The sequence below is a fragment of the Thunnus albacares genome, chromosome 18 (genome assembly GCF_914725855.1).
Source record: "Thunnus albacares chromosome 18, fThuAlb1.1, whole genome shotgun sequence".
NCBI lineage: Eukaryota > Metazoa > Chordata > Actinopteri > Scombriformes > Scombridae > Thunnus > Thunnus albacares.
Genome location: NC_058123.1, coordinates 24736364 through 24761331, shown reverse-complemented (window position 1 = coordinate 24761331; position 24968 = coordinate 24736364). Strand labels below are relative to the sequence as shown.

Sequence of the window (24968 nt, the reverse complement as noted above, 5' to 3'; positions counted from 1 at the left end):
TTATGCAGAAATTCTTATCTATGAGCATGAGTAATAACGTCCATGGCTGAGTTACACATTGTTTCCCAGCTTGTCCATTTTAAGAAGCTAGTGGCACGAACATGTGAGTACAGGCCAAGAACAAGTTCACTTATGGCATCATGTATTTCTTATTGGAATAAAAAAGACAAATCACAAAGATTGACAAAACAAAAATATGGCAAACTACAAAGGCTTGCTCTCTGTATATTGTAAGATTATTTCAGACTAAATAAGGTGATTTCAGTCGGCTCAGTACGAGCCAGTAATCGCAGTTAGATGAGGTTGTCTGTGCAAAAACTTTTCAGTCTTACAGTACTGCAACCAAAAAAGTCTATCAGTTGTAGCTCTTTGCCAAAAGATCAAATCCAATAAATCTCATGTATTATTATATGAATCACTCAGCAACTTCAGAGGTTTTTTTTTCCAAATCGATAAATCATACTTTCATACAAATATTCTCACAATCACTTCTGGTATAAAACATTACATGAAGTCATTATTTAAGTCATGAGGTTATGTTATGTTTTCAGTCTGTTTGCAGATATAATTCAAAAACCTGTAAACAGATTCCAGTAGAATTTGGTGAAAAGAAACATCTTTTTTTGATATATATGTTTGATGTTTTATTCTACAAAAAAAAAGTTCAGTTACCTTATTTAAAAAAATCTTACAATTACTTACATCCCTTCCCACTCATTGAGAAATACAATCTATGATTATGCAAATATTCTTCATTCATTCTCAGTGTTTTTGATGTCAGGAAACCATGCTTCTACGAATAGAGAATCTCTTTCCCATCAACAGATGAATGTGAACTCTGCACATACATCATTCTGCACAGTGAAGGCCAAACATCCAAGTGAATTAACAATGAGCAAAACACATTTTTGAGTGAATAGGGGCTTTAAGTAGCAGAATTTTCACGGTTTGACACTGGTATGAAGTCATTTATCATCACCCTCTTCTAAGAACAGAGTAGGGAATGTATAAAAGTAAAAGGAGATGGAGCGAGAGACATTACCTGCAGGCTGCCTCTGGGACAGTATTCTGTTACAATGCAGATGTTGGGAGGGTCGATGCAGGCCCCGATGAACCTGGTTAGATGGTTGAACTGGACGTCTCTCATCTGAAAATAACCACACAAACACACTGCAACTGTGAGTGTAACTCTTTCCAAACATCACATTCCCAAACCCCATGGAAACAGAGGACGGGGCAGAGAGGACTGACGGTTCATTTATATACAAAGTTTTGAGAATAACGCTGCCAGCAGTTCATCAAAATAGTCTATTTGCAGTCGGCTAGTTGGCACGATGTCTTTTTCTACGTGTTGAGACGCATTCCTGCTCAGGGCACCCAGTTGACACATGTGCATGTGCATAAATTGCCCTTGGAGGTTATGAATGAGCCAGTGTGCTGAGGAGCGACGGCGGGTGAAAAAAAAAAAAAAAAGAAATGTTGAGGTGTTGAGAGGATGTACGAGCAGGAATACCAGAGTGGAGCAAGCGGAACGTGTAAAACTGCTCGACATGGAAAATAATCACTAATCACACACTGGTTTTACGATACAAGATGTCTTCCAAACCATGAATCACTTTGAATAATAAAGAAGTATGAAAACAAAAATGTTTGAGGTTAAGCGATTAAGAGGCAAAGTGGAGAACATTTTCTGGCAGATTGTTTTTATGAGAAAGTGTGAGAAAGCCCAGTCGTTTTCTTTTATAGAAACAAGCGTACATTACACGGACGTCTTCGTCGTGGCTTTATTCTGACCTGTACGAGTGCTGACAGAAGCAGCGCTGAAAAACAAAATCTTTCTCCAGCTGGCATGAAACTTCAAAAAAGGTGTTCATAATTTCAACAGTGTACTTTTCTTCTTTGAGCGTAGTGAGTGACAGCCGCTCTCACAACCAAAAGCAGGGAGTGAGTCGCTCCTGTTTCACGGCTCGGAAGATGTTAGCCTACCCTTTGGCCTATATAATTTCCCCTGCTGCACACTGGTGAGGTGGAGGGGGGTGGGGGGGGTGGAGGACTACGAGGGGGAGGAGGAAGAGAGTGCTGGGAGACAAGTGGTTAAGTTTCCACTGGCAGGCCAGTTTCTTCCCCCCATCTGGTTGCCTTTTTCATGAGCTGAGGTTTGACAGCCGATCAGGCCCCCGGGGCGTCTGAGAAGCTGCCAGCTCAGACAGCAGCCTCTCTCCCATGTGTGCCTGCTGACTGACCGAGAGGCCACAGAGGCATCCAGGAAGCCCAAACTGCTCTTCTCCAACTGGCTGCAACTCACATACAGAGCTGAGACAGAAAGAATTTGAGTAAAGAGAGACGGAGACTAAGAGATGTCGAAAGTGAAGAAATGGCCAAAAATCTTCCCCACGAGCATCCATCTTGTTCATGAGCACCAGTGTAATTTCCGAATTATGGGTTTCCCTGTGCCACACTGCGTTTCCATCACCAAACCGCATAAATTGTGCAGATTTTTTCTCCCTCAGCTTCCTTATCGCTCTCTCATAAATATTTCGCAGCCAAAAGGGACCTTTTCATCAACAGCTGCTGTCATTGATGTTGAAGAGGCCGTTTAAGGATGTTAACTCTTTGCTGGAAGCAACGACTCGCAGAGATGCTGGTAACATCCCCCCTTCCATCATACTAACAAGGAGTCAGCTCCCATTTCCTGCAAACAGGTCCAAAAATGAAAAAAATAAAGCGTTTACTGTCCTACTGATGTTCTTTTTTAAATGCCAAAATAGTGAGTTTGTTCTGCCTTTCAGAAACTTGTCTTTTGACCTCTAACCAGGCATCATCATTTTGACGCACAAAATAATGTAGCCAAAATATAAAGATTACTGTTCTTCATCCCTTCATTTGAAAGGCAACTCTTCAAATTTTACAACCCAAAAGTCAGAATGAGTATAAGTGATCCTGAAATGTTTAACGGTTTAAAGCGAGAGGAGTGGTTGAACTTTGTATAAAGGTCTTTCACCTGCAGTGGGAACAAGTATAATAATGTCAGTTCACGGTTGTTTTACTTCAGTGAGTGAATAAAGAATTTGATGAATACAACTCATTGAGATGCAGGTTTGTTTACAATTCACCACCCAAGGCCACTAAAAGCACAAAGACAACGGTTTCTCAGATGGAGTTCATGGGCGGATGCTTGAATTTTGGACTTCTCCTCTGAAGAAAAAAGACTAAGTGTAGAACTGGGAACAGCTTCCAGAGACTGAAACATTCACTACACCCCAAATTACAAAAGTGTTGGATGGAACAACAAAGTATTTTACTATCTTTAGAGCCTTAAAAATAGTGAAGCTAAATTTTGCCCAGAGGGTGCTACTAGAGGAAAGGTCATGAGATCATTTAAAGCATAAGGGTTAGACTTCTTGGGAGCATGAATGAGTTCAAACAAATTCAATTGCAATCCTCCTGTTAATTGTTGATATTTCTTTTGTTCAAGCAGAAATTTCAACCTAATTGTGGCACTAGAGGAAAGATGGAATGGTCAAAACATCAGGATTCACCCTCTGGAAACCAGGAATATACACACATACACAGAGATTTCTTGTTGTGGACCAAACACATTGTATTCCTTAAACCTGCATTAACTGATTTGGCCACTTGGGGGCAGCAGAAGCAAGCTGAAAACACAACTCTGACATATTATCAACGTATAAAACCTGATGTGCCAAACTTGTTAGCGAACGCCTGCTTATTTAAACATCTAGCAAATGTGTAGCAACACTAGCATTCATTTGGAGTCGCATCTATGTCCACCTGATGAATGTAAATATTCACTCTCCTTTTTGCTCGGATTTGGTCTTCACTAAACTCCTAAATGTTCCACTCTTCACCAGCCAGTTGCTGATAGTGTCTGTCTGCCATTTGGTGCTGAGCATACGGTCGGTTTTTGGAACTTTTAAACTTTCAACATGTTGAGCTGAAAGACTGAAACTCTCTTTAGAGCAGAGTATATAGTTCCAGATAAAAACCTTGCAGCTGCACTTTGGACTAACTGCAGACAATTTAGTGCTTTTTCACAGAGTGCTAAATATACTACACTACACTGAAAAAACTGACGACAAGAACTCTTCAAACACAAGAGTTCCTCCTTTTTTCCCCTCTCAAAATCTCAATCTAAGGATAGAGGGTTGTGTGTTGTACAGATTGTAACGCCCTCTGTGATTTATCATGGTCTATATAAATAAAATTGAGCTGACCTGATTAAGACAAAACTAAAATCAACCCTTCAAAAGAGTAAAACTTAACAATATTTAATGACCACTCACATGTTTGAGTTCCAGTAAAACTTGTCTGGTCAGCTCTATCCTCTTCTTGTTGACGTGTTTGATGGCCACCAAGTTCCCCTGCGTGCAACACAAGAAGAGACGGAGCACTGATGAAGAGTTGAGTTTTTACAAGGCTTTTTATATTATACGAAGACACTTCAGTCTACATACAGCAACATATTGACCATAAACAGTACAGAGAACGGCCATGAAAATAAAGAGAGAAAATCAAACAGCATTCAGAGCAGAGAACATCATTGTACAGTTCAGCCTACAGGTACATTTGGGGTTTATTTTTCAGTCTGCTGCAGAAGAAGAATTGTATCTGTCGCTTTGAGGATCACTAATTGAAGGAAGCGAGGTGAATTCCTCAGAGCCACAGACGTGACGGACTGGCGGAAAACGCTAATTTAGACACTACGAAACACAGAAGACAGTTCATGTGTGAGTCCATGTGGGAGCTTTAACTTTGATTCAATACAGCATAACACACAGTTGAGAGCTGATGACGGCTGTATGTTTGAAAGAAGATAAATTTGGCTTCTGACCGCCGAATGAAAACACATCATTTTAGAAGATGCCTGGTTATTTTTTTCTCTTTGTTTGGCTTTGGTGTCAGATTTAATCCCCTGGCCCGTATTGAATTTGAGAAGTGTATCAGTACCTCCAGCGAACCGTGAGGTGTTCAAGCTGTACCATGACATCAGCATTTATATAAAACCTGCATCATGCAGCTAAAAAAACAAAGACAGCTATCACGTTATTCAGCAACCTCTGTTTGTCACATTTGCTCACACGTCTTCCATCTTAAACGGATAAATTAACAGCAGCAACAAGTTGATGGCCATGTCCAGACTGAGAGGCGGGTGTGTAGAAGCAGAGGGGGAGGAAAAAAAAAAAAAAAGAAAAAGTAAAATTGACGCATTCTGCAGCTCACATTAAAACCAACTACTGTACCTAAATTCGCCCACACTCTCTCTTTCTCTCTCCTCGCCAGCTCCCTGGCTTTCTCTGCGAGTGTGCACATGTGTGGGTGGGAAAGGAGTGCGCAGGAGTTGAAAATGTCAGAACTCACTAAGCCTTACCTTAAAATAGCCCGTTTTTGCAAATAGCTGATATTTTCCATGGGCAGTTATCAAGGATCCGTAGCTGGAGCCTCTCTGAGAAGGTGGAAAAGAGTAGTGAGAAGAAAAATCAGTTAGCAGTGAGTAGATTAGAGCGGAGAGGATTAAATCTTGGTCATTTAAAACTGTGCTTCCATTTCAGTGCGACATCAATTCTTAAAAAAAAGGGTTCATTAACCAACATTCTTATCCAAAATACCTCCCTTTGTGAAATGCCAAACTGCCTTTCACCTATATTTGAGAAAATTAAGTGTTTTTCAGTTTTTAAAACACCAACTCGAGTCCCTGAGCTAATGCAGTGCACACAGAGTGAATAAAAATCAAGTGGGCGAGCTGCATACAGGCAGTCAGACACACAGTCAACTACAGATTTGTATAGAATGCAAATATTGGCACCACATGGCACACTGGAAAATACATCGGTCTGGAAAATTACTGTGTTTTCCACACACATTATCCCCGGAATTGGACCGAAAAGCAGTAATGAAAAAGGTGTGCACATGTGCTTTTCATGAACGCTTGCACGTGTGGGACGAAACACAAGCCGAAGGAGATGCATTAGCCCTCAAACAACAGAACCTGATACTTGAAGAGCGTGATGAGGTATTATATATGTAGGGACCGGGGCCAGACGTGGGCTTATTTTAACAATCATTTAATATGCGTCTGCCACCGCTAAACCCAGCCACCTTCAATAAACCGCTGGGAAAGCTTTCAGGAATGTGTAAACTAACAAAGGATTTTGACTCTCTCTCTCCAGGCTGCAGCTTTGCTTTCTGTAAGAAAAGCCACAAAGCTGCATTTTAATACACAGCACACAGTGTGTAAACAGGGTGAAGCTCTCAACTTCAAACATGTCAAATTAGCATTTTCAATTCCTGGTGGGTCTAATTTTTGCAGCATTAACATCTCAAGACTGATAATCAGGACTGTGTGAATGAAAGTTGTGGACCCCATGTTGAGTCTTTCCCGCTGGCAAACATGGCAGCGTAACCTGCCAGAGGAGCAACAACTTGTTAATCAAATATTGGAAGCTGTGCCAGCAACACTGATGGAATAAAAGCAATATAAAGCTAAAAAATATGAAGAAATGCTAAGTGCTGCCAGCTTGAATATGAGACCATGTGGGTGTAACATTTAGCGCTACGGTACTTTTGTTTTCTGTCACCTCACCTGCACATTTTGCATTCAATTTTTGTCTTTGCCTTATCACGAGTATATCTACCTGTGAGAGGGTGAGCCGACTGCCGGCTCGTTTGTGGTATTTATTGGGGCTCTCAAACTGAAGGTCCTCCCACCGAATCCTCCACAGCATTCCAGCCAGCTCTTTCTCCAGCTTCAATTTCCTGCAAAAAGGAAAAAACAGGTGGTGAAAGCAACAAGGACAGCAGCACAAAGACCGGAGGAAAAGAAATCTCACATAAAATGTGTTTGGCTTGGGGTTGATGCCGAGGTCGTGAGCTGATGTGTTTACCACAAAGTTGAGACTGCGCGGGTTTGAATCTCAACTGTAGGCATGCAGTTAATAAAAATCCTTAAGAGGCGAGGTGGTCTGTTTATTTGGGGGAATTAGTGTATGAGTTTTGACTAATCTGTCAAGCCACCTTTAAAAAAAAAAAAAGAGTTAATTGCTCCATTTGCCAGTTACTCCATCCCTACTGGTGGTATTTCCTGAGATAACGGTCTCAGATCTAACTGCACAATGCGTCACATCCAGCGTTTGTTGTTGTTATGTAGTTATGTACGTGTGTTGATGAATACAGGCTCATATGTTTCTGTTTTACTAGATTTTAACTTCTCATCCATATGCTCTGCTTATTTTAACTTTGGTGAAGCGGTAAACTACTTATAGGAGAATATTTTTATAGTCCTCAACAAAGAAAAGCTGAAATATGCAACAACATTACACAATTACTACTCAATCATATGGAATTTAATGAAATAATCGGATTAATCATTAACTTAATGTAGATAGATATAGATAATGTAAATAGGCATGAAATGGTGAGCTGATTGGACGTCATGCTGAGCTCTCACTGAACTTATTGAATTGAGGTTTTTAGCATACATGTACCTTCCTGCATGCATTGTATTTGGGTTAAAACTCTTCTCTCTTCCACTTTAAATAAAGGTACGTGATGGAGACTTGTTTTGATGACTCATAGGTCTTTTCTTCTGTGAAAACTAAAAAGCGATAACACCGTAACCATGAAGAAGATTAGAATCCACTTCAGGATTCAGTTCTTAAGAGCTTAAGAACTGAATTTAAAGAACTTTAATTTCAACAAACTCACCAAGAGTGGACTCAGGTATTGTAACCTTGTCTTTGTACTAACACAGAACATTGCATATGCTCATTATCAAATAGCATAAAACTAATTCTCATCAAAACAGAGTTTGCAATGGTTCAATCATCAATTATACAAATAGCAACAAGAACAACTGTGTAACTCACAGTACACAGAAGTCAGTGTTTATAATCATGTAGAGTCAGACGTACATATACAGTGAGCTAATGCTGTAAACCTTGAAAGCATAAAACAGTAAATCACAATTTAGACCAAAGTAACAGAAACTCAATATGAAATTTCTTCCAGTGAAATAAAATCAAAGAAATTTAAGCAGAAGTGATGAATTCATTAGCATTTGCTGTACGTTTCAATGTTGATCACCTGAATAATGACAATATGATATAATTAAAATATGGAGAAATGTTTGAAAACACAGGTTGCATTGATTTAGAGGTCTGCAGGTCTAATAATGAGCATTTGAATGATGTGCTACTGTAATAATGGCTGGCTGTATCCTGAGGACTGAGCATGGGATTTTGTGTTTGGCACTTATATGTAAAAATATCCCTTTGTGTTTAAATGTAAAAAAAAGTGTCAAGTCAGTATTACTCTGTGAGTTTTTACATTTGAAAACACACATTTCACTGTACTGAGTTCACTCTTTAAACACTTCTCTTTAACAACATGCAGGTCAGCACAACAGACATTCAAAATGCACTCATGCAACCAAAAACACTGACAACATTTGTTCCCAAACAAGAAAAACCTTGTCACTCAGAACACATTGGCCTGAAATAACACTAACAGCCAGTAGCATCACAATATGTATCACTACTGTCTTTGAGGCAGCTTTCAGCTTCTGTGTTGTTTGTTTGCTTCTTTGCATGAACCAAGAAATGAAATGAGGCACTCAGTGTTGTAGGGCCCAATGAGTTTATGTTTATGTACTGTAGATGGAGCGGAATATATAGCAAATTACGGTCTAATTTACGGTAATTTTACGTTATCTTAGGTTTTGATTGTATATTTAACAGTTAAAATAGTACGTTAACATGTACAAAATGAACTGTAAATACACAAAGCTTTGGTGGTGGTGGAGTTTTAATGTGAAAAGAGTTCATGACATTGGATAAATGTGGTCATTGAATGCATCCATCCACAGTTGAGTCCACACTGACTGCTGAAAAGCAAAAATGAAAAACTCAGTAGAAAAATGCATGTAACTAATGTTAAAAAACAGTTTTGCACTATATAAACTGTTCAGCAGGCTATGAGTTTACTAAACACAAATTTAAGTAGGAAGGAAATTCATGTTTTTATTTTTAAAATTTTTTAACATGTTTCGTTATGCTTTGTTATGCTATACTATGCTATGCGTATCATAACATTGTGTTGTTTTAAGTTTCAAGTTATTATCATGGTAGGTTGGTCATGTTGTGTCACGTTATAGCATGTCATGTTACATTATGTTACGCAACAGTTTTGGCTGCTAACTCTGGTGTCTCTTTGACCCAGTCAGTGTAATTTTCCAAATGATGCAATGCTAATATGAGATCCATCATATCTGTCTCCTATATGGTGCGTGACGGGCAGATAAATACAAGTATATATGGATATACTACTTCACAATGGCAAACAACTTCCAAATGTCTGCACAGCCTAACCAGATTAATGAATCTAGTGATTTTCATGTCAGTGATATTTTTCACATGTTTTGGTTGTTATTTTTGAGCATCAGTCTGACTGGCAAAGACCGAGCACCACAGAGGGGAAGAGGCATTCCAGCGTATCAACACATCTGGCGCAGATCTCAGAGGAGCTGCTGTTTCTTGACACTTAATGATTTACAGCAAAAATCTTTTTTGTTTTATTAGTCCAGATTTTTGAAAACCGGAGGTGCTTTGTTAATTTATTTTGTTTTAGGGTTTTGTTTTTTTTTTTTAGAGGGAGAAGAAAATTCATTTTCAGTTTCAAACACTTAGAAATGAAAAACGAGCAAAGCCCACACATTCCAACCCAATCTAAAAGGTGTAAAACACTTCCAGATGGCTGCAGGAAATTATTGCAGCGTTTGCATATCACCGTGTTTTAGCCTTTCCCCGAACCATCCTAGTTGGCCCAAAAAGTGGCAAATTTTTTCTCTCTTTACCGCTTTTTTCACTGGGACAGACTCTCTTGCCGGACACTCCAGAAAACTTCAGCTTCTGAAACTTGTTTGTGTCTACAAATACTCCAGGCCGTGCCTATGTGCAACCATTTTGAGGGCAGGAAACACCATTAAACCACCGGTGCCCTCCAGCCCCATCCACCACCACCAAAAAAAAGGTATTTTTCTATTTAAAGAGTCTCGTTTAGAGACCTCTGGCAGCCAGAGGGGCAAAGTGTGGGGCTCCACACTGGGCCTATTGTTTCATAAGTCCCATATGTGAATACCTCTGCTGGACCAGCCCCTCCATTAAAACAACAGAGCCGCTGCTGCTCTGCTCAACATCCCCTTACACTGCTGCTGCACACTACACTCCAAAATCAACTGAGAGTGGCCAGCCGTCCACCTGGTTCAATCTACTGAGTGCTGTGGGTTGATATTCAACAGTCACTCCATAAAAACAGCAAGCATTATCTTATTGTGACAGTGTTGCATATGTTCACAGCAAATATATTTCTGTCCTAAAAAGCCAGTTTTCTACTTTTCTGCTTTCGTCAATAAGGTGAGACTAAATCACCTGTTCCTCATACAAACCAGCTTGTTTTAGTAAGAACACCAGTGCAGTCATCTGCCTTATCTTTCAAGGAAATTTGACTTTAAGGCCGAATTTGAGGGTAAATTACTTAAGGTGTTTTGTCGCAGTGTGTTTCACCACAAAGGAATAAAAAAAGAAACAGATAATTCAATACACAGGTTCCTTTTTATTAAATTGCAGGTTGATCAAATTTTACTCTTGTATACATTTTATACAGGCAACAGTTGCGAGTCATAATCATGCCTGAGAAGCAACCTATCACCAAAACTATAAACCAGCCACCCGTTTCTTACATAAAATACACCGATAGACATTTCACAGTAAAGGGTGTCCTCGTTATATTGCAGATTCTCAACCTTTTCTGCCCTGTGAACTAAATTCAGACCCCAGCAAGAAGAGACATAATTCATCTGAATATAAAATCTTTTGTTATATGCATTAAAAAACAAACACCTAAGCAGCATCAAATATATAATGAATAGAAATGATAATATATTTTCTGTTTAATTTCTTTCATTAAAATATATATAAATTAAATATTATATCAGTTGAGAAACTCTGAGTTATCGACTGATTGATCTGAGAATAACTACTGACAGTGACAAAACTCCAAAGTGTTTAAGACGTTTTAGTGGTGTTTTTGTAGGTCAAGTACTGAACATGGAGGCCTCTCCAGCAGCTGGTTGATCTTAAAGACAGCTGTAAACAGCTTCGCCTCTCTGTCCATCAGCAAAGCTCCACTGGTGTCTGCAAAAACAGGAAGTGATTTGTTAGCCTGTGGTATCAAACAGAGCCGTCGCAGAACAACCTCTAACTAGACATGGTGTGTTGCAGTATGCTTTTCTTTTTACTCCAACAGAAGGTTTACATTTAAAGTTTCAAGGCTGCATGAAGTCAACGTGAAATCCAATAAAAGACAAAATGTTCAAGTCTGTCGGAAATAGCTTTCCACATGCAAAACTGTCACTTGTGTAAATGATTAATCTATATATAGATGGATGAGACCAGAGAGGGACCAAAAATGCATTACAGACTTTGCTTGTTGGGTTCCCATAAAAGAAATAGATACTTGTTGCAATAAATCACCAAACATTTCCAGATTTAAAAAAAAAACTGCAAGAAAAGAAGAGCATATTTTACCAAACTTACCAGCTAAGAGTTCAGGGAAACTAGCTAGCTAGTTAGGAAACCATGCTGTGCTTGCTGAACTGTAAGCTGAAAAAGCAGAAAGGAAGATGTCAGTGTTTTCAGAATGACGTGCACACTCTGCGTCTAATTATCTGGGAGTTGCTTGATATTGAACATGATCAACTCAGATTGAGGTTTAGTGGATTTACCTCTGGTGGATAGCAGCTCCTCCGTCTTTCTTCCACCATTCCTCTGATCAAAATCCATTCTGATTGGCTGGTGATTAACACTTGTTTGTGTTAATAGTCAGTATTGCAAAAGTGATCAGATTACCGCTGTGATTTGTTAATTAGAGATGTAAATTGAGGTATGAAACGGCTCCTCTTTACATGAAAATCATTGCGTTTATTAGTATTGAACACCATTAACTGCCTATGTAAATACACCTTTTGAAGAAGTGATGAAGAGGAGGGGAAAAATAGAAACATTAAATTTCTTTCATTACATGCAGAATTTACCCATGACATGAACCAGAACTCAGCAATCCTTCCAGTAGCTTAATAGCTTAGGACATGCATGATTAACTTCTTGTGTAATTAAATGAGGCTCATACTCAGAAAGATTTCCATAAACATGTAGACTGTGCCACTTGGGACACGATAACAATTTCACTTGAATTAGTTTTTACAGCTGAATGCCAAGGACCAAGTTAAAACCATTAGAAAAGTGGCACGCAGTTATTTTATCTAACATATACACAACTGCAAGGGGGCAGCAATTAATAATTAAACACTTATTTAAACACCTAATTACATATCGTCAAGACTAGTTTGTTTTAACTATGAACTAAATTACAGCATGTAGTGATTTTTACTGATTATACACTGCAAAAAATCTACCACCTTATCACAGTAGGTACGTCATAAAAGTCCTGTTCTCTTAAAACAAGTGAAAAAAAAATCTGCCAGAACAGAAAAGATGAACCTGTTTTGAATATTATTCAACTTGTTTCAAGGCTGTAGCCAGGATTTTAGAAATACTGAGGTCATGAGTGCAAATTCCTGCAGCGCGACCCGCCCCTCTAACAAAATGTTTGACAGACAACAAGAATTTTTCCTTAATGCTGTTTCAAATAATTCTCCACATTACCAGTAGGAGAACTAACTACTGCTAGAGCAAGTCACATTTGAAGATATTGAGAGAAAAATCTATAATTCTTTTTCTGTAATTGTAGAATGTAAATATATCCCAGAAACAATACTGAGGTCATGACCTCAGTGTCCATAGCAAGCAACACCCTGTATCTGTAGACCCTCATTTCAAACAAAGAAAAACTAACAAAAAAAAACAAGGGAGAAAAAGAGAAGAAACCTCGGGTGCTACTTGTTTCAAAGGTTTCAAGAAAGGATTGTAAGTATCTATCTGGAAACAACAAACCGCTGCCTATAATATGTATTTAAGAAATATTTTGCACTGGAAGCTCATTAAAAATGATCTTACCACATTAGCAGATGCTTTCACTTGTTTTAAGATCTTTAGGACTCAATTTTAGACAAAAATGACTTAATGAGATTGAGATTTATGCTGTGTAAACGTTTGTTTGGACACATGATTTGCCATGTAAATAGAGTTTTTTTTCCAGGCTGAAAACCAGGCATCTTTGCGCTCATCTAATAGGAGTTTAAAAGGTTTTATGAGGCAAAGGAGTTATGACAACCTACAAACAAACATTGGACACTTAACTGATGTTTCCCCTGACATCAGCAGTGTATGAATTATTAAAATAGGTGGCATTTAGCTTTAATCCCGTGCAAAGAAAACAAACTTAATGAACACACTAATGATCATTAAGTGAGAATGGCAGTAAGGGTCGTTCGGGGCCGTTACATGAGCTCACTTAGCAGCTTAAACACACTTCACCGCTGCTTTAATGCCGTCACCTGCTGAGCTGTTGCCATGGAAACAATTGTGTAAATACCACGCTGGCACCTATAGCAGCACGACCCATAAATCTTGTTTCAAACACACATCTCTCTCTCTCACTCTTTTCTTTTCTGTGTTTGAGAAGAAGAGAAAAAAAATCATCTCTGCATATCTGCCGTTTGAGCTAAAAGCAGCACAGACGGGCGTGCGATGCGGTGAAACTCACCTGTAAATGAGGAAACTGGAGATTCCAAAAATGATGAGCGCTAAGCCAGATCCCACAGCTACAATACCCAGAACTGGCAGATGACCTGGAAACAGGAGAAGAAGGATTCCACACTCAGTTGTCTCTCATATGTTCAACAGATGTCTACATTCATATCTTTGAACAGAAAAAGAACTTTTAAAAAAAAACCCTGTGCTGTGAAAAACACAGCTGTGACTTCCTGAAGTACAGCTGCACTGCTTTAGCAATCTGTCATCCACAGGCATCGGCAATAATTAAACACAATTACACAGCTCTGACGTTATATATTTAAAATTCTGTTGGAGACTAATTATACCACCTGCTGTAAATCACAGAATATGCTGATAGTCATCATTAGGAAAACTCAACACAAGATGTTTCACTTCACTGAACTCACAAAACAGTGAACTAAAATCTCTTACTAGCAATTGCACTTTATAATAATTTTCAGGTTCACTATGTTTATATTGTTTAGGTTTTGTTTAGATTTTGTGGAGACTTGTAAATCTATACATTCTTGGAAACTACAAAGAACATTCAAACAACAGAGCATTTTCTCAGATGCCAATAAAATTGTAATCATGGATTTTGAAGGATATTGATCTCTAAATGTGGATTTGTCAATATCTCAACTTCAATGTGGCCTATAGTCATGCTGACAAAGAATGACTTGCTGTCTAGTTTGTCATGAGTCTCTTTTACCTGCAAATACAACTAAATAGAAACTATCACAGGAATAGTTCAACATTTTCAGAAATATGCTTGGTTGCTTTCATCCCGAGGGTGGGATGAGAAGACCAAATGCAGTAATTTGGCAGCTGGAATAAGAACACATTTAGCCTAGCTTAGCATGAAGACTGGGGACAGAAGCTAGCCGGGCTCTGTCTAAAATGAAACAAGTCTACAGCCAGGGCTGCACTTTGAGCTAAACAATATTACCATGTTTACCTTCTTTGTTTTGCATGGTAGCATGCTAACATTTGCTAATTCTAACTAAACACAAAATACAGTTTAGGCTGATGGAATAGTTACATAAAACAAGTGGGGGAGAACGGGGTAACATGAGCCACTTTTTACATCTGATGATTTTACTGCAAAAAAAACTGTATTTGTTTCAAATAATAGTTACTATATATACTTCAGGTTGTTGTGTACCCATGGAAAACAAAGTAAAACAAGTTATCTAATTGTTATGGTTTTAGAACAATGACCCATCAAAAAAAGTTAGTCCTATGGCACAACTTACCCCAAAGTAGGGGTAAAATGAGCATGGGGATGGGGTAAATAGTGCTACCATTAAATACGGATATAAAAATGACACAAAATCATACAATTTTGAGATCATTTTGAACTTTATTAATGCCATCAATTTAACAAAGGCAAAAACTCATACTTTCAATTAACATTATATGTTTGTGTCCTGTTGTTCAACTGTGTGTAAATGTGCTTTTGTGTATACAGACAGGTGACAAATTAAAGGAAAAACCAGTACAGGTCTGAATGCTTGACCCCTACAGTGAGGGGATCTGGTGACTCTGTTATGCTTTGGGGGGCATTTTGCTGGCATGGTTTGGGTCCACTTGTCCCCTTAGAGGGAAGGGTCACTGCTAATCAATACAAAGTAGTTGTGAATGATCACCTTTATCCTATGATGAAACATTTCTATCCTGATGGGAGTGGTCTCTACCAGGATGACAATGCTACAGTTCACAGGACACGAGGGGTCACTGAATGGTTTGATGAGTATGAAAATGATGTGAATTATATGTTATGGCCTTCGCAGTCACCAGATCTCAACCCAATTTTACACTTATGGGAGATTTTGGACTGACCTGTTAGACAGCGCTCTCCACCACCATCATCAAAACACCAGATGAAGGAATATCTTTTTTAAGAATGGTGTTCATCCCTCCAGAGGAGTTCAGAGACTGTAGAATCAATGCTAAGGCACATTGAAGCTGTTCTGGTGGCATATGGTGGTCCAACACCTTACTAAGACACTTAATGTCAGCTTTTCCTTTAATTTGTCACCTGTCTGTATGTACAGCATGTTTGCATGTGGCTTAAACTTAACATTAGACAACAATTGGGTATTTATTCATCAGACAATAATTTTCGGGGGTAAATTGAGCTTTGACTCAACTTGCCCCAATATCACTGGCACGTTTTACCCCACAACCTCCATTTTGACAAAACTGTTTCACACAGTGGCTCAGATCCACATTTATGCTGAGTTTATGACCTTGTTTTGTAGTTTACACTGACTTAAATTAACATGTAATTGTTGTGGATATTTTGAGTGATGGTCAGCAGTGGAGAAAGGCGCACACGAGACTTTTGATGTCTTTGTGAAGCACTTGGCCAAGTGGAGAACCAAAACAGCAAACACCAGAGTGTTCTGCTCCGATGCTATCTCTTTCCATTCTGCCCTCTGAAGGTCCAAGTCCTAGTCTTTATCAGCCTACAATATGAAAAATTAGTCTGATTGGTTTACTAGTTTCTAAACAAGGGACTGCACTTTACCCATGACAGTTTAAGTCACGTTGCATGTAATTTCAGCAGTTTTGGTTTGAGCATCAGATTGTGTCATCCACCTATCTGTCTTGCTTAGGGAAGCCTCCTCTGACCTTGGTAACCATGGAAATGCTGATATACCCTCTATCAGAGAGGTTTCTGCCTTCCCCAAGACATCACAGACAGCTGAAGTCTCAAGGAGAAGATATCTTAATCTCTGATTAAGAATTACAGTGTGACCTCAAAGCCAAGCTTGACCCAAAGTAACCCAATTTGTAACCTCTAAAGATGGAAAATTCCATAACAGCAATAATGTCCAGAACTTATCTATTTTAATTAAGATACAAGACTGATAACTTTAGTGACATGATGAATTCACTTGCCAGGACAAAAATCTTTTTTTTTGCTCTGTTTTGCTGACCCCTCTCTCCATGTGCTTGAGTCCAAGATGGACTGAGTAATGTGAATTATACTTACTTAATTTGTACACTGACTAATTTTCTACACTGGCCCGGTTTACCCCGTTCGCCCCTACTGAACAAATTTTAGACTTGATGGTGGCGCTAGATGAAATCATTACAATTATCTTAAGGGGCGCATGAATCTCTTGACCAAATGTCATGGCCATCCATATAATAGCTGTAGAGATATTTCACTCAAAACCACAAATGTCATCTGCTGGTCGTGCTAGAGGTAAAGTCAGAGGATCACCTAAATCAGTAGGCTGATGATAATGAATATCTGCAAACCCAATTTCATGGCAATCCATCCAATAGTTGTTGAGATATCTCAGTCTTGACTGTAGTGGTGGACTGACAGATTGGTGCACCAACCATTGCCATCAACAACATTGCCATCCCTAAACAAATACTCCTACGGCACATCTAAAGCTGCCTTATTTACACACTGCATCTCGTTTGGTTAATCCATCCAAATAGAAATGTAAATGGGATGCATTTATATAGCGCCTTTTCAGTCTTCCAACCACTCAAAGCGCTTTACACTACATGCCAACATTCACCTTTTCACACACAAATTCTTACACTGATGGCAGATGCCGCCATGCAAGGTGCCAACCCGCTCATCAGGAGTTAATGCTCATTCTCACACACACACACATACATACAAACACACGGATGGCACAGCCTTCGGGAGCAATTTGGGGTTCAGTATCTTGCCCAAGGACACTTTGACATGCAGACTGGAGGAAAGGGGGATCGAACCACCAATGTTCCAATTAGTGGACAACCAGCTCTACCTCCTGAGCCGCAGCCACCCTGTAAAATGACAGTTTGTGGTTTTATGGGGAATTTCATGTTGAAATAGATCAATGGGCGGATGGACAGTTTATCCATCTGCCCAGCACTTCTGTGGAGCATCTCAGGCTATTATAGTGCGGATTGCCAGATATGGTCAGTGACCACAGGTTTTGGTTTCTGTACAGGCACAGTGGCACCAAACCTGGCAACTTCACCATGACAACGAGACTGTGATACTGCACACAGTTGTCCAGCTGTTCTATAGAACTGGGTAGGATCCATGAAATCCAATTTCCTCTTACTAATGTAGTTTCCCAAGTGTTTCAACAGTTTTGCAGAAGTAAAACATAACCCTGATCACTTAGACCTCTAAAATATCATCATTAAACATCATCAGCTCAAGCAATAAACATCAATGCAGCAACACAAAACCAGAAAAAAACAACGTATACATACACCGTTATCTTTCCACTTTTTCCACTTTAACTCTCAAGTCAAGTATCGCTTTCTCTGCTCGGGATTATAGTCTTCTATTGTTTGCAGTTCTCTAATGCTTATAATTAATTTCAATTATCTCATTCTCTTCATGAAAACTCATGGTACCACAGCATACGGTATCCTGTTTCTTTACAGTGAGACACTGGTGTCATTGTGCTTTATGTGTTCACACATGTGGTGAAACTGTCACTGTCTTTCTTTTCACAAAATTCATTGTCCTTGGTGCTGAAAGCGACACTGGAGAAGGCGGCATCCAGGCTCTCAACTCTGAAAATTATTTGTGGATGGCTTCAGACTTTGGAACAGGCTCAGATTTATTGCTCCTCCACTCATTATCCCTCCTTCATACCAAAATACATTTATAATCGCAGTGGTTTTCCTCCTCAGTTTATCATCTGTGACATTTCTCTCGGAAACTGACGCTGTGTTCCTACAACAAGGACCATTCCCAGCACTTATCTTTCACACTGCTTGTTAGTTGGGCAATTTTTACACTTCTACACTTGCTTTTCATGAAATTGAAGAAAAACAACACATTTATCATAATAGCATTAAAATTAAAATATCACAGGCCCTGTTGAGTTGTTGGTGATAATATCAACAAAGCATTAGTGCACTACAATAGCCATCTGAAGATCTGGTTCAGTCTTACTCTGAGCTAAGAGAAAACATCTGCCATTAAGTGTAGGATAATTTCATTTGATGTCAAAGCTGTGAATGAACTTCCTTGTCATCACATTTCATGCAAAATCAGTGTGTCCATTAGTCAACCTTAAGTTATGTGTTTTTAGAAAATGTCACATCACTTATAATTTATCTGTAGGCAGATTTAACATTACTGACTAGATGGATGATGGATGAGGCAGAGTTGTGATTCATTGTGTGGTCATACCCTCATTGCAGGAGGGGTCGTCAGTGGAAAACACACAGGGTGGATTATCCAGCGGCGGGCCCCCGCTGGGCCAGTGAATCTTCTCTGTCTGGGACCAAATGAGCTCTTTGGTCGTTCCATTGTAATACGCAACAAGCTGCAATCACAAAGGAAAAAACTAATTTGACACAATTATCCATTCATTGTCAATGACAGTCTTGATACCATTGTTTGACATTTGTTGTGCAACCATAAAGAGAGTCCTGATGTCACTTTCTAGCTAGCTTATGTGACTCAATGCATTCTCTCTTTGAGGGTTTCTGTCTGTAAAAGTGAAACGTGTTCCTGGGGTTTACTATAAATATTCTGAGATAAACCAGTATTTACTAAAACGCTTGCTATTGGAATTCAAACCCTTTGTGGCTTTAAAGGACTAGTGGGTAAGATTTAGAATTAGAAATTAGAAAGCCTTTATTGTCATTGTATTGTAAATGCAATGAAATTAGGGAATTAGTGGCATCTAGTGGTGAGGTTGCAGATTGCAACCAAATGAATACCCCTCACCCTCCCCTTCCAAGCGTGTAGGAGGACCTACGGTTGCCGTAAAACCTGCAAAAAACACAAAAGGCCCTCTCTAGAGCCAGTGTTTGATTTGTCCATTCTTGGCTACTGTAGAAACATGGTGGTGCAATATGCCAAGCTCCGTGGAAGAGGCCTCTCTCTTCAAGGGCTCATTCTAAGGTAACAAAAAATAGATTCTTACTTTCAGGTGACTATACACTGATTTAAACATACTTATGAATATTATATTCCATTTCTGCCGAGTCCGTTCCGCCAGATACCACTAAATTCTACACACTGCACTTTTAACAGAGTTATACTGCAATTAATTAATATTGTCACTGTTGGTTTCACCCTTATGCATGATATCCACCCACACTTCTCTTCTAATGTATTTTCAGTCATGCTAGTAGCGAGGCTCTAGGAATCAAAATGTCTGTTGGTTAGTCCACAGCTTTGATCCAGGCTGAAATATCTCAACAACTATTGGATAGACATTCATTTTACCCTCAGGATAAATTTTAATAACTTTGGTTATCTCAGACTTCATCTAGCGCTATCATCATTCGATATGTCCAATATTATCCAGTATTGGACAAAATCAATTTAGTCTATGACTAAACCAAAGTATTGTTTTGGTTTAACCAATCAGCTTGTGTAAAGACTGGAAGCAGGGGAAAACAGCTAGCCATGCTCTGTCCACAGTTAAAAAATCCACCTACCAGCATCTCTGACTAATTACTAATAAACCTCTTATCTACCTTATTTGTCAAATCCAAACATAAACAGAAATGTCAAAATGACAATTTGCGGCTTTATGTGTAGTTATGTGCTTGGAGACTTCCTGGAGTCTTCACTGGTTGCCAGGTAACCTCACCGTGATGGCAAGACTCCGTGAAAGTGAATATGTGTATTTCCCAAAATGTCAAACTATTCCTTTGAGTATGAGTAACAGCATTCATCTCACTGCAAATCTTTTTCAAAAGCCCCAATAACCTTACAATATTACACTAACAACTTAACTTTTCAACTTAGTTTCAAGATTATGTGAGGCTCCTAATAAGACATTATTAAGGGCAAACACAATGTTTGATATCTTGAGAAAAAATAACAAAGAAATCATTACCATCAGATATTGGCCTAAAAAACAATAAAAACAAACAAAAATAATTAGCTCTTTAAGTCACAATCCTGAGACAACATTCTGATATCATAGGATAACAAGATACATAAGTTGTGTATCAAACTAAGATAAGCCTAAAATAATCATCTCAGGTCTTGGCTTCAGTAGTTAAAACCACAGGATGTTGTATTGTATTATATTATTGGCATTTAAAAGTTAAATAAGCATCGTGCAGCCTCTGTGAACTATGATAAAAAACACTCAAGCTAATCAGGAATTGGGCTACATCTACAAAAGCCGTTTGACCAGCATACTGAATAGCTTGAGTGTTTGTGTGAGCTTCATTTTAACGGTACAGCGTCATGAGCAGCATCTGTTGTCCTGCTGTGAAACATGACTCCTGTGTTTCTAACTAGCTGGAGGGGGTTTAATGTTTTCCACCCCTGCTCCTAGTATGTTGTGTCGTCTCTGCTAAAACGTTGAAGGCCATCACCCCTACTGAGGGTCATCAAAACGATGTAGAACATGATAGGTGAAAGGGCAGAGGGTGCACAGTCTGAAATAGATGCAGTATTTCGGCTCAGAGCCTGTGTTTACTGCACTGCACTGCCAAAAAATCTCCTACCAACTATTCACTTAATCTGGCGTTCACTCTCAAAACCTCTAATATCTTCATGTCTGCACACAGGGAAGGACATTTTTGCTTTTTTCCAGAGCAGCTTAATAAATGTATTGAAATCACAAAAATGTCAATGTTAATAAATATATTGAAAATATGGAAGTTACACTATATGGCTATATGGTGTCAGGCTTTCCACCATATTTTGGAACCCCGCTGCAGGGATTTGCTCCCATTCAGCCCCAAGAGCATTAGCGAAATTGGCCACTGATGTTGGGCTATATGGTGACCTTTCCCAAACTGCCACAACATCGGAAGCACATTATTGTCTAAAATGTCATTAAATGCTTAAGCATTAGTCCCAGACCAAAACAAAGAAGTATGTGGACAGGATGTCCCCATACTTTTGGCCACACAGTGTATCTCCCTAATGTTTACTCTCTACAGTTTACTCTTCCTCACAAAAATAAGGTTTGTGTTTAAGATCATATTACTTTGTATTTTAAAGAAGAGATTTATAAAAAATACTTCAAATAAATAAATGAAATAAAAATAAAGAAATAAATATTACATTCTTTTGGGAAAGAAGAGCTCATCTAAAATGTTCACTTAATAGTTCCATTTAAAAAACAAACAAACTTATACATCATTATTTATACATCATTTATTACCAAATGTATGTAATAGTTTCTGCTGGTAATCATGTTGTTAAGTCAGAATCATGTTTTAAAAATGGTTGATATTATATTAATCCATAGCAATGTCTATGGAACAACAAGATAAGATACGTATATCTGGAACATGATCATGATAGAAGAGTGTGTCGTTGTTCCGTAAATACAAAACATATAAGTTATCGACTAGACAACATCTTCAGGAGTCTGAGATTCTGAAATCTGACACTGGCATGTGATGTTTTCAACCAGGCTGCTGGCTACTCGGGTCAATCAGCCATACGAATCGACCAATTAAAAGCTGAGGATAAATGAGACCAGGAAGTCACGCTGACAGCCTCAGAGGACCACTATGAAATTCTAACTGAAGTCAAATGTAGCTAACCCACTTCTTCTGCCCACAGAGAAAAAAAGAGACACACTGGAGCGCTTCACAGCGCTGTTTGCAGAGTGCAACACACAAATATTTTCATCGGACTGTGATGGAAATTTGAGGTTTTATGCATCTTATCATTACAGAAGTCAGGACCCCAAAATATCTCCCAAATAGTAATATCCCCTTTCTCTGCATGATGTTGAACATTTGCTTTCATTGCATCAATGGCCAAACACAAGCAAAAGCTGCGGTTTTAAACTACACAACCAATTATGCTGAAAACAATTTTGAGAAAATTCTCATTGCAGTAATTAGAGACAAATGGAGGGACTTTTCTCCCATTGTTTTCTGTCAATATCATCATTTTGTGTCAACAGCTTTACATAGTGACACTGAAAATGATTCATGAAAAAGTTCCAAAGTGTAAATCAAAAACAACTAATTACTGTTATAGAGAAATGTTTTACATTTTATGTTGTAAAATATTATTAGTACTTATGTAATCACTACAGTAAGCATGGGTGTTAAAATACTCGTAACTCTTATCACAGACATTTTTCTTTAGGAAATGCATCACATATAAATAAAGAGTTTTTAAAAAAGACACATTAACTCTTCAAAAAGAATGCTATACATTCAGCCTTTTGTGAAAACACTGTGGCCCATTTGAAAAGAACAATGTGATATATAAACACTGTTTATCTTCACAAGAGATTGTAAGCAAAACACCATGGTAGGAGACATGAAATTAAACTAAAAATAACACAGTTAACAATAGACTCTAAATGCACCGTGCTATCCAAGCTAGCAGCTTGCAGCTTGCAGCTAGCAGCTAGTGTTAGGGTCAGCTCCACCCTCTTGTCCAAATACAGTCACTTCTGGCTCCAAAAATCCATGATGGCAATGGTCAAAATGCAAACTTAAGGCTTCAAAATAAAAGTCCACAAACCAATGGGTGACATCACGGTGGCTACTCCATTATTTTTTTACAGTCTATGATTGTTACTCTTGCTATTACAGTTCAATTACATGTACTGTATGCCAGAGAACATGTGTAAATCTTATGTAATTTCTATTAAAATCCCATCAAATATCCAAACATGAACCAAAATGACTATTCTTACACTCTGGGGTGTTTATGAAAATTCAATCCAATAATGTATTATCAGAGATTTTAAGCGATTCATCATGTAAAACCTGTACCTTAGTTCTAAAACCAAGCACTAACACCATAATTTCTTCTGATAGAAGAAACTACGATTCATGGAGAAGGCGAGTTATCAGCACCAATAGCAAAAAAAACTAGTGTTTATTATGCAGCCTATGACCCATTGACCTCTGTTGTTATCATTTTCTTCCCAATATACAGTAAAATTTTGGCCCAAACCTCCTGTTTCAAGCAGAAACATGTCGAACAGTAAAAAACAACCATCTCTTTAAAAATGTCTAAATTGTTAGTTCTATCTCACACAGGCTTTGCCCTCTACTGGACTCGATGGGTATTACTCTCCTCCAATCACACGCATGCAATTGCCCACTGAAATTTGCATGTATGTAGCCAGCCAATCAGGACGCACCTACCGATTATGTGTGCCTCACACAGTATAAAAGGCAGCGTCTGCTTAGGGATATCAGTTTCCGTTAATTTTGCTTTTGACAGACCGACACCACACCGGAACTAACCAGTCCATTTTTAAGAAAAGTTGTGATGTAGCTTTTGTGAAGATGATCATGCTGATGACAGCATGCTTCATCTTCATGCCATGCTGCTGTCCAGTGGTCGGTGGTCAGTGCTAACGTTAGCTTGACTTTTAGCTCATCCTTCTTCTCCTAAAAGTATTTTCAATGCATTTAGTCACAGTAGCTCTCGATACCATAACGTACTCGGGCTCGAGGTACTGAACTAGCTCTTTCAATCCGTCACCCTCAGCTGCACTGACTGGCAGCCTATCGGTCTCAATCATTCGGCAAACCAACTGGGTGATGGCCTTGGACTGGTGCACATCACACTTTTGTCCCCCCAGCTAGCAGCGACATGATCTTTGGCTTTGACTGTGAGCCATCCTCGGGCTGCAGCCGGGTGCTTGTTGTCCATGTGGTACAGCATAGTGCTAGTACTGTATTGGCCCGATACGTTAACATTACTTTTCAAATATAACTTACATCATATAGTTACATACTATATGATGTATAGTAGTGGTATCTGGCTCCACCATTAATTGCTACAAAGCAAAGTGGTTGGGATTCCTAAGTTGGTGCGGGGAAAGGAGACCGCCTTTCATGTGCAGTGGGAGAGGTTCTCTCCTTTCTACAGTATCTGGTGGAAAAGCGGCTGTCTCATGCCACTATTCAAGTGTATGCAGCAGTGATTTCCTCCTGTCATGAGGGCTTTGGCAACAGACCTGACCATCGCTGGAGACAAAACCCAGCGATGCAGGTCTCCGAGCCCCAGTGGGAACTACCATTAGTGCTTGAGGCCCCAGTGAGTGATTCCTATGAGCCTCTGGAGCACTCCTCTCTGAAGGCTTTGTCATTCAAGACAGCCTTGCTGCTTGCGCTGACCTCAGCTAAGAGAGTGAGTGAGCTGTGTGCCCTGCCCTGGTTTACCCCAACTGCCTGCTGCTTCATGGTGACCACAGCGGTGCTACTCTCTCACTGTTCATGTGCTATGGAGATGGAGTGGTTGGTAAAGCCCTATCCAAGAAGCACCTAGCT

General features: G+C 39.1%; 1 protein-coding gene across 1 annotated transcript in view; it reads right to left on the bottom strand.

Moving 5' to 3' along the window:
- The window catches only part of npr2 (natriuretic peptide receptor 2), a 65010-nt gene that overhangs the window by 19033 nt on the left and 21009 nt on the right, over nt 1–24968 (bottom strand). Inside the window, exons 6-11 of the mRNA XM_044334067.1 lie at nt 18922–19057; nt 13738–13822; nt 6654–6774; nt 5390–5464; nt 4305–4382; nt 1043–1147 (exon numbers count right to left, since the gene is read on the bottom strand). Coding sequence (XP_044190002.1) covers nt 1043–1147; nt 4305–4382; nt 5390–5464; nt 6654–6774; nt 13738–13822; nt 18922–19057 — 600 coding nt within the window. The remainder of the gene's footprint in view (nt 1–1042; nt 1148–4304; nt 4383–5389; nt 5465–6653; nt 6775–13737; nt 13823–18921; nt 19058–24968) is intronic.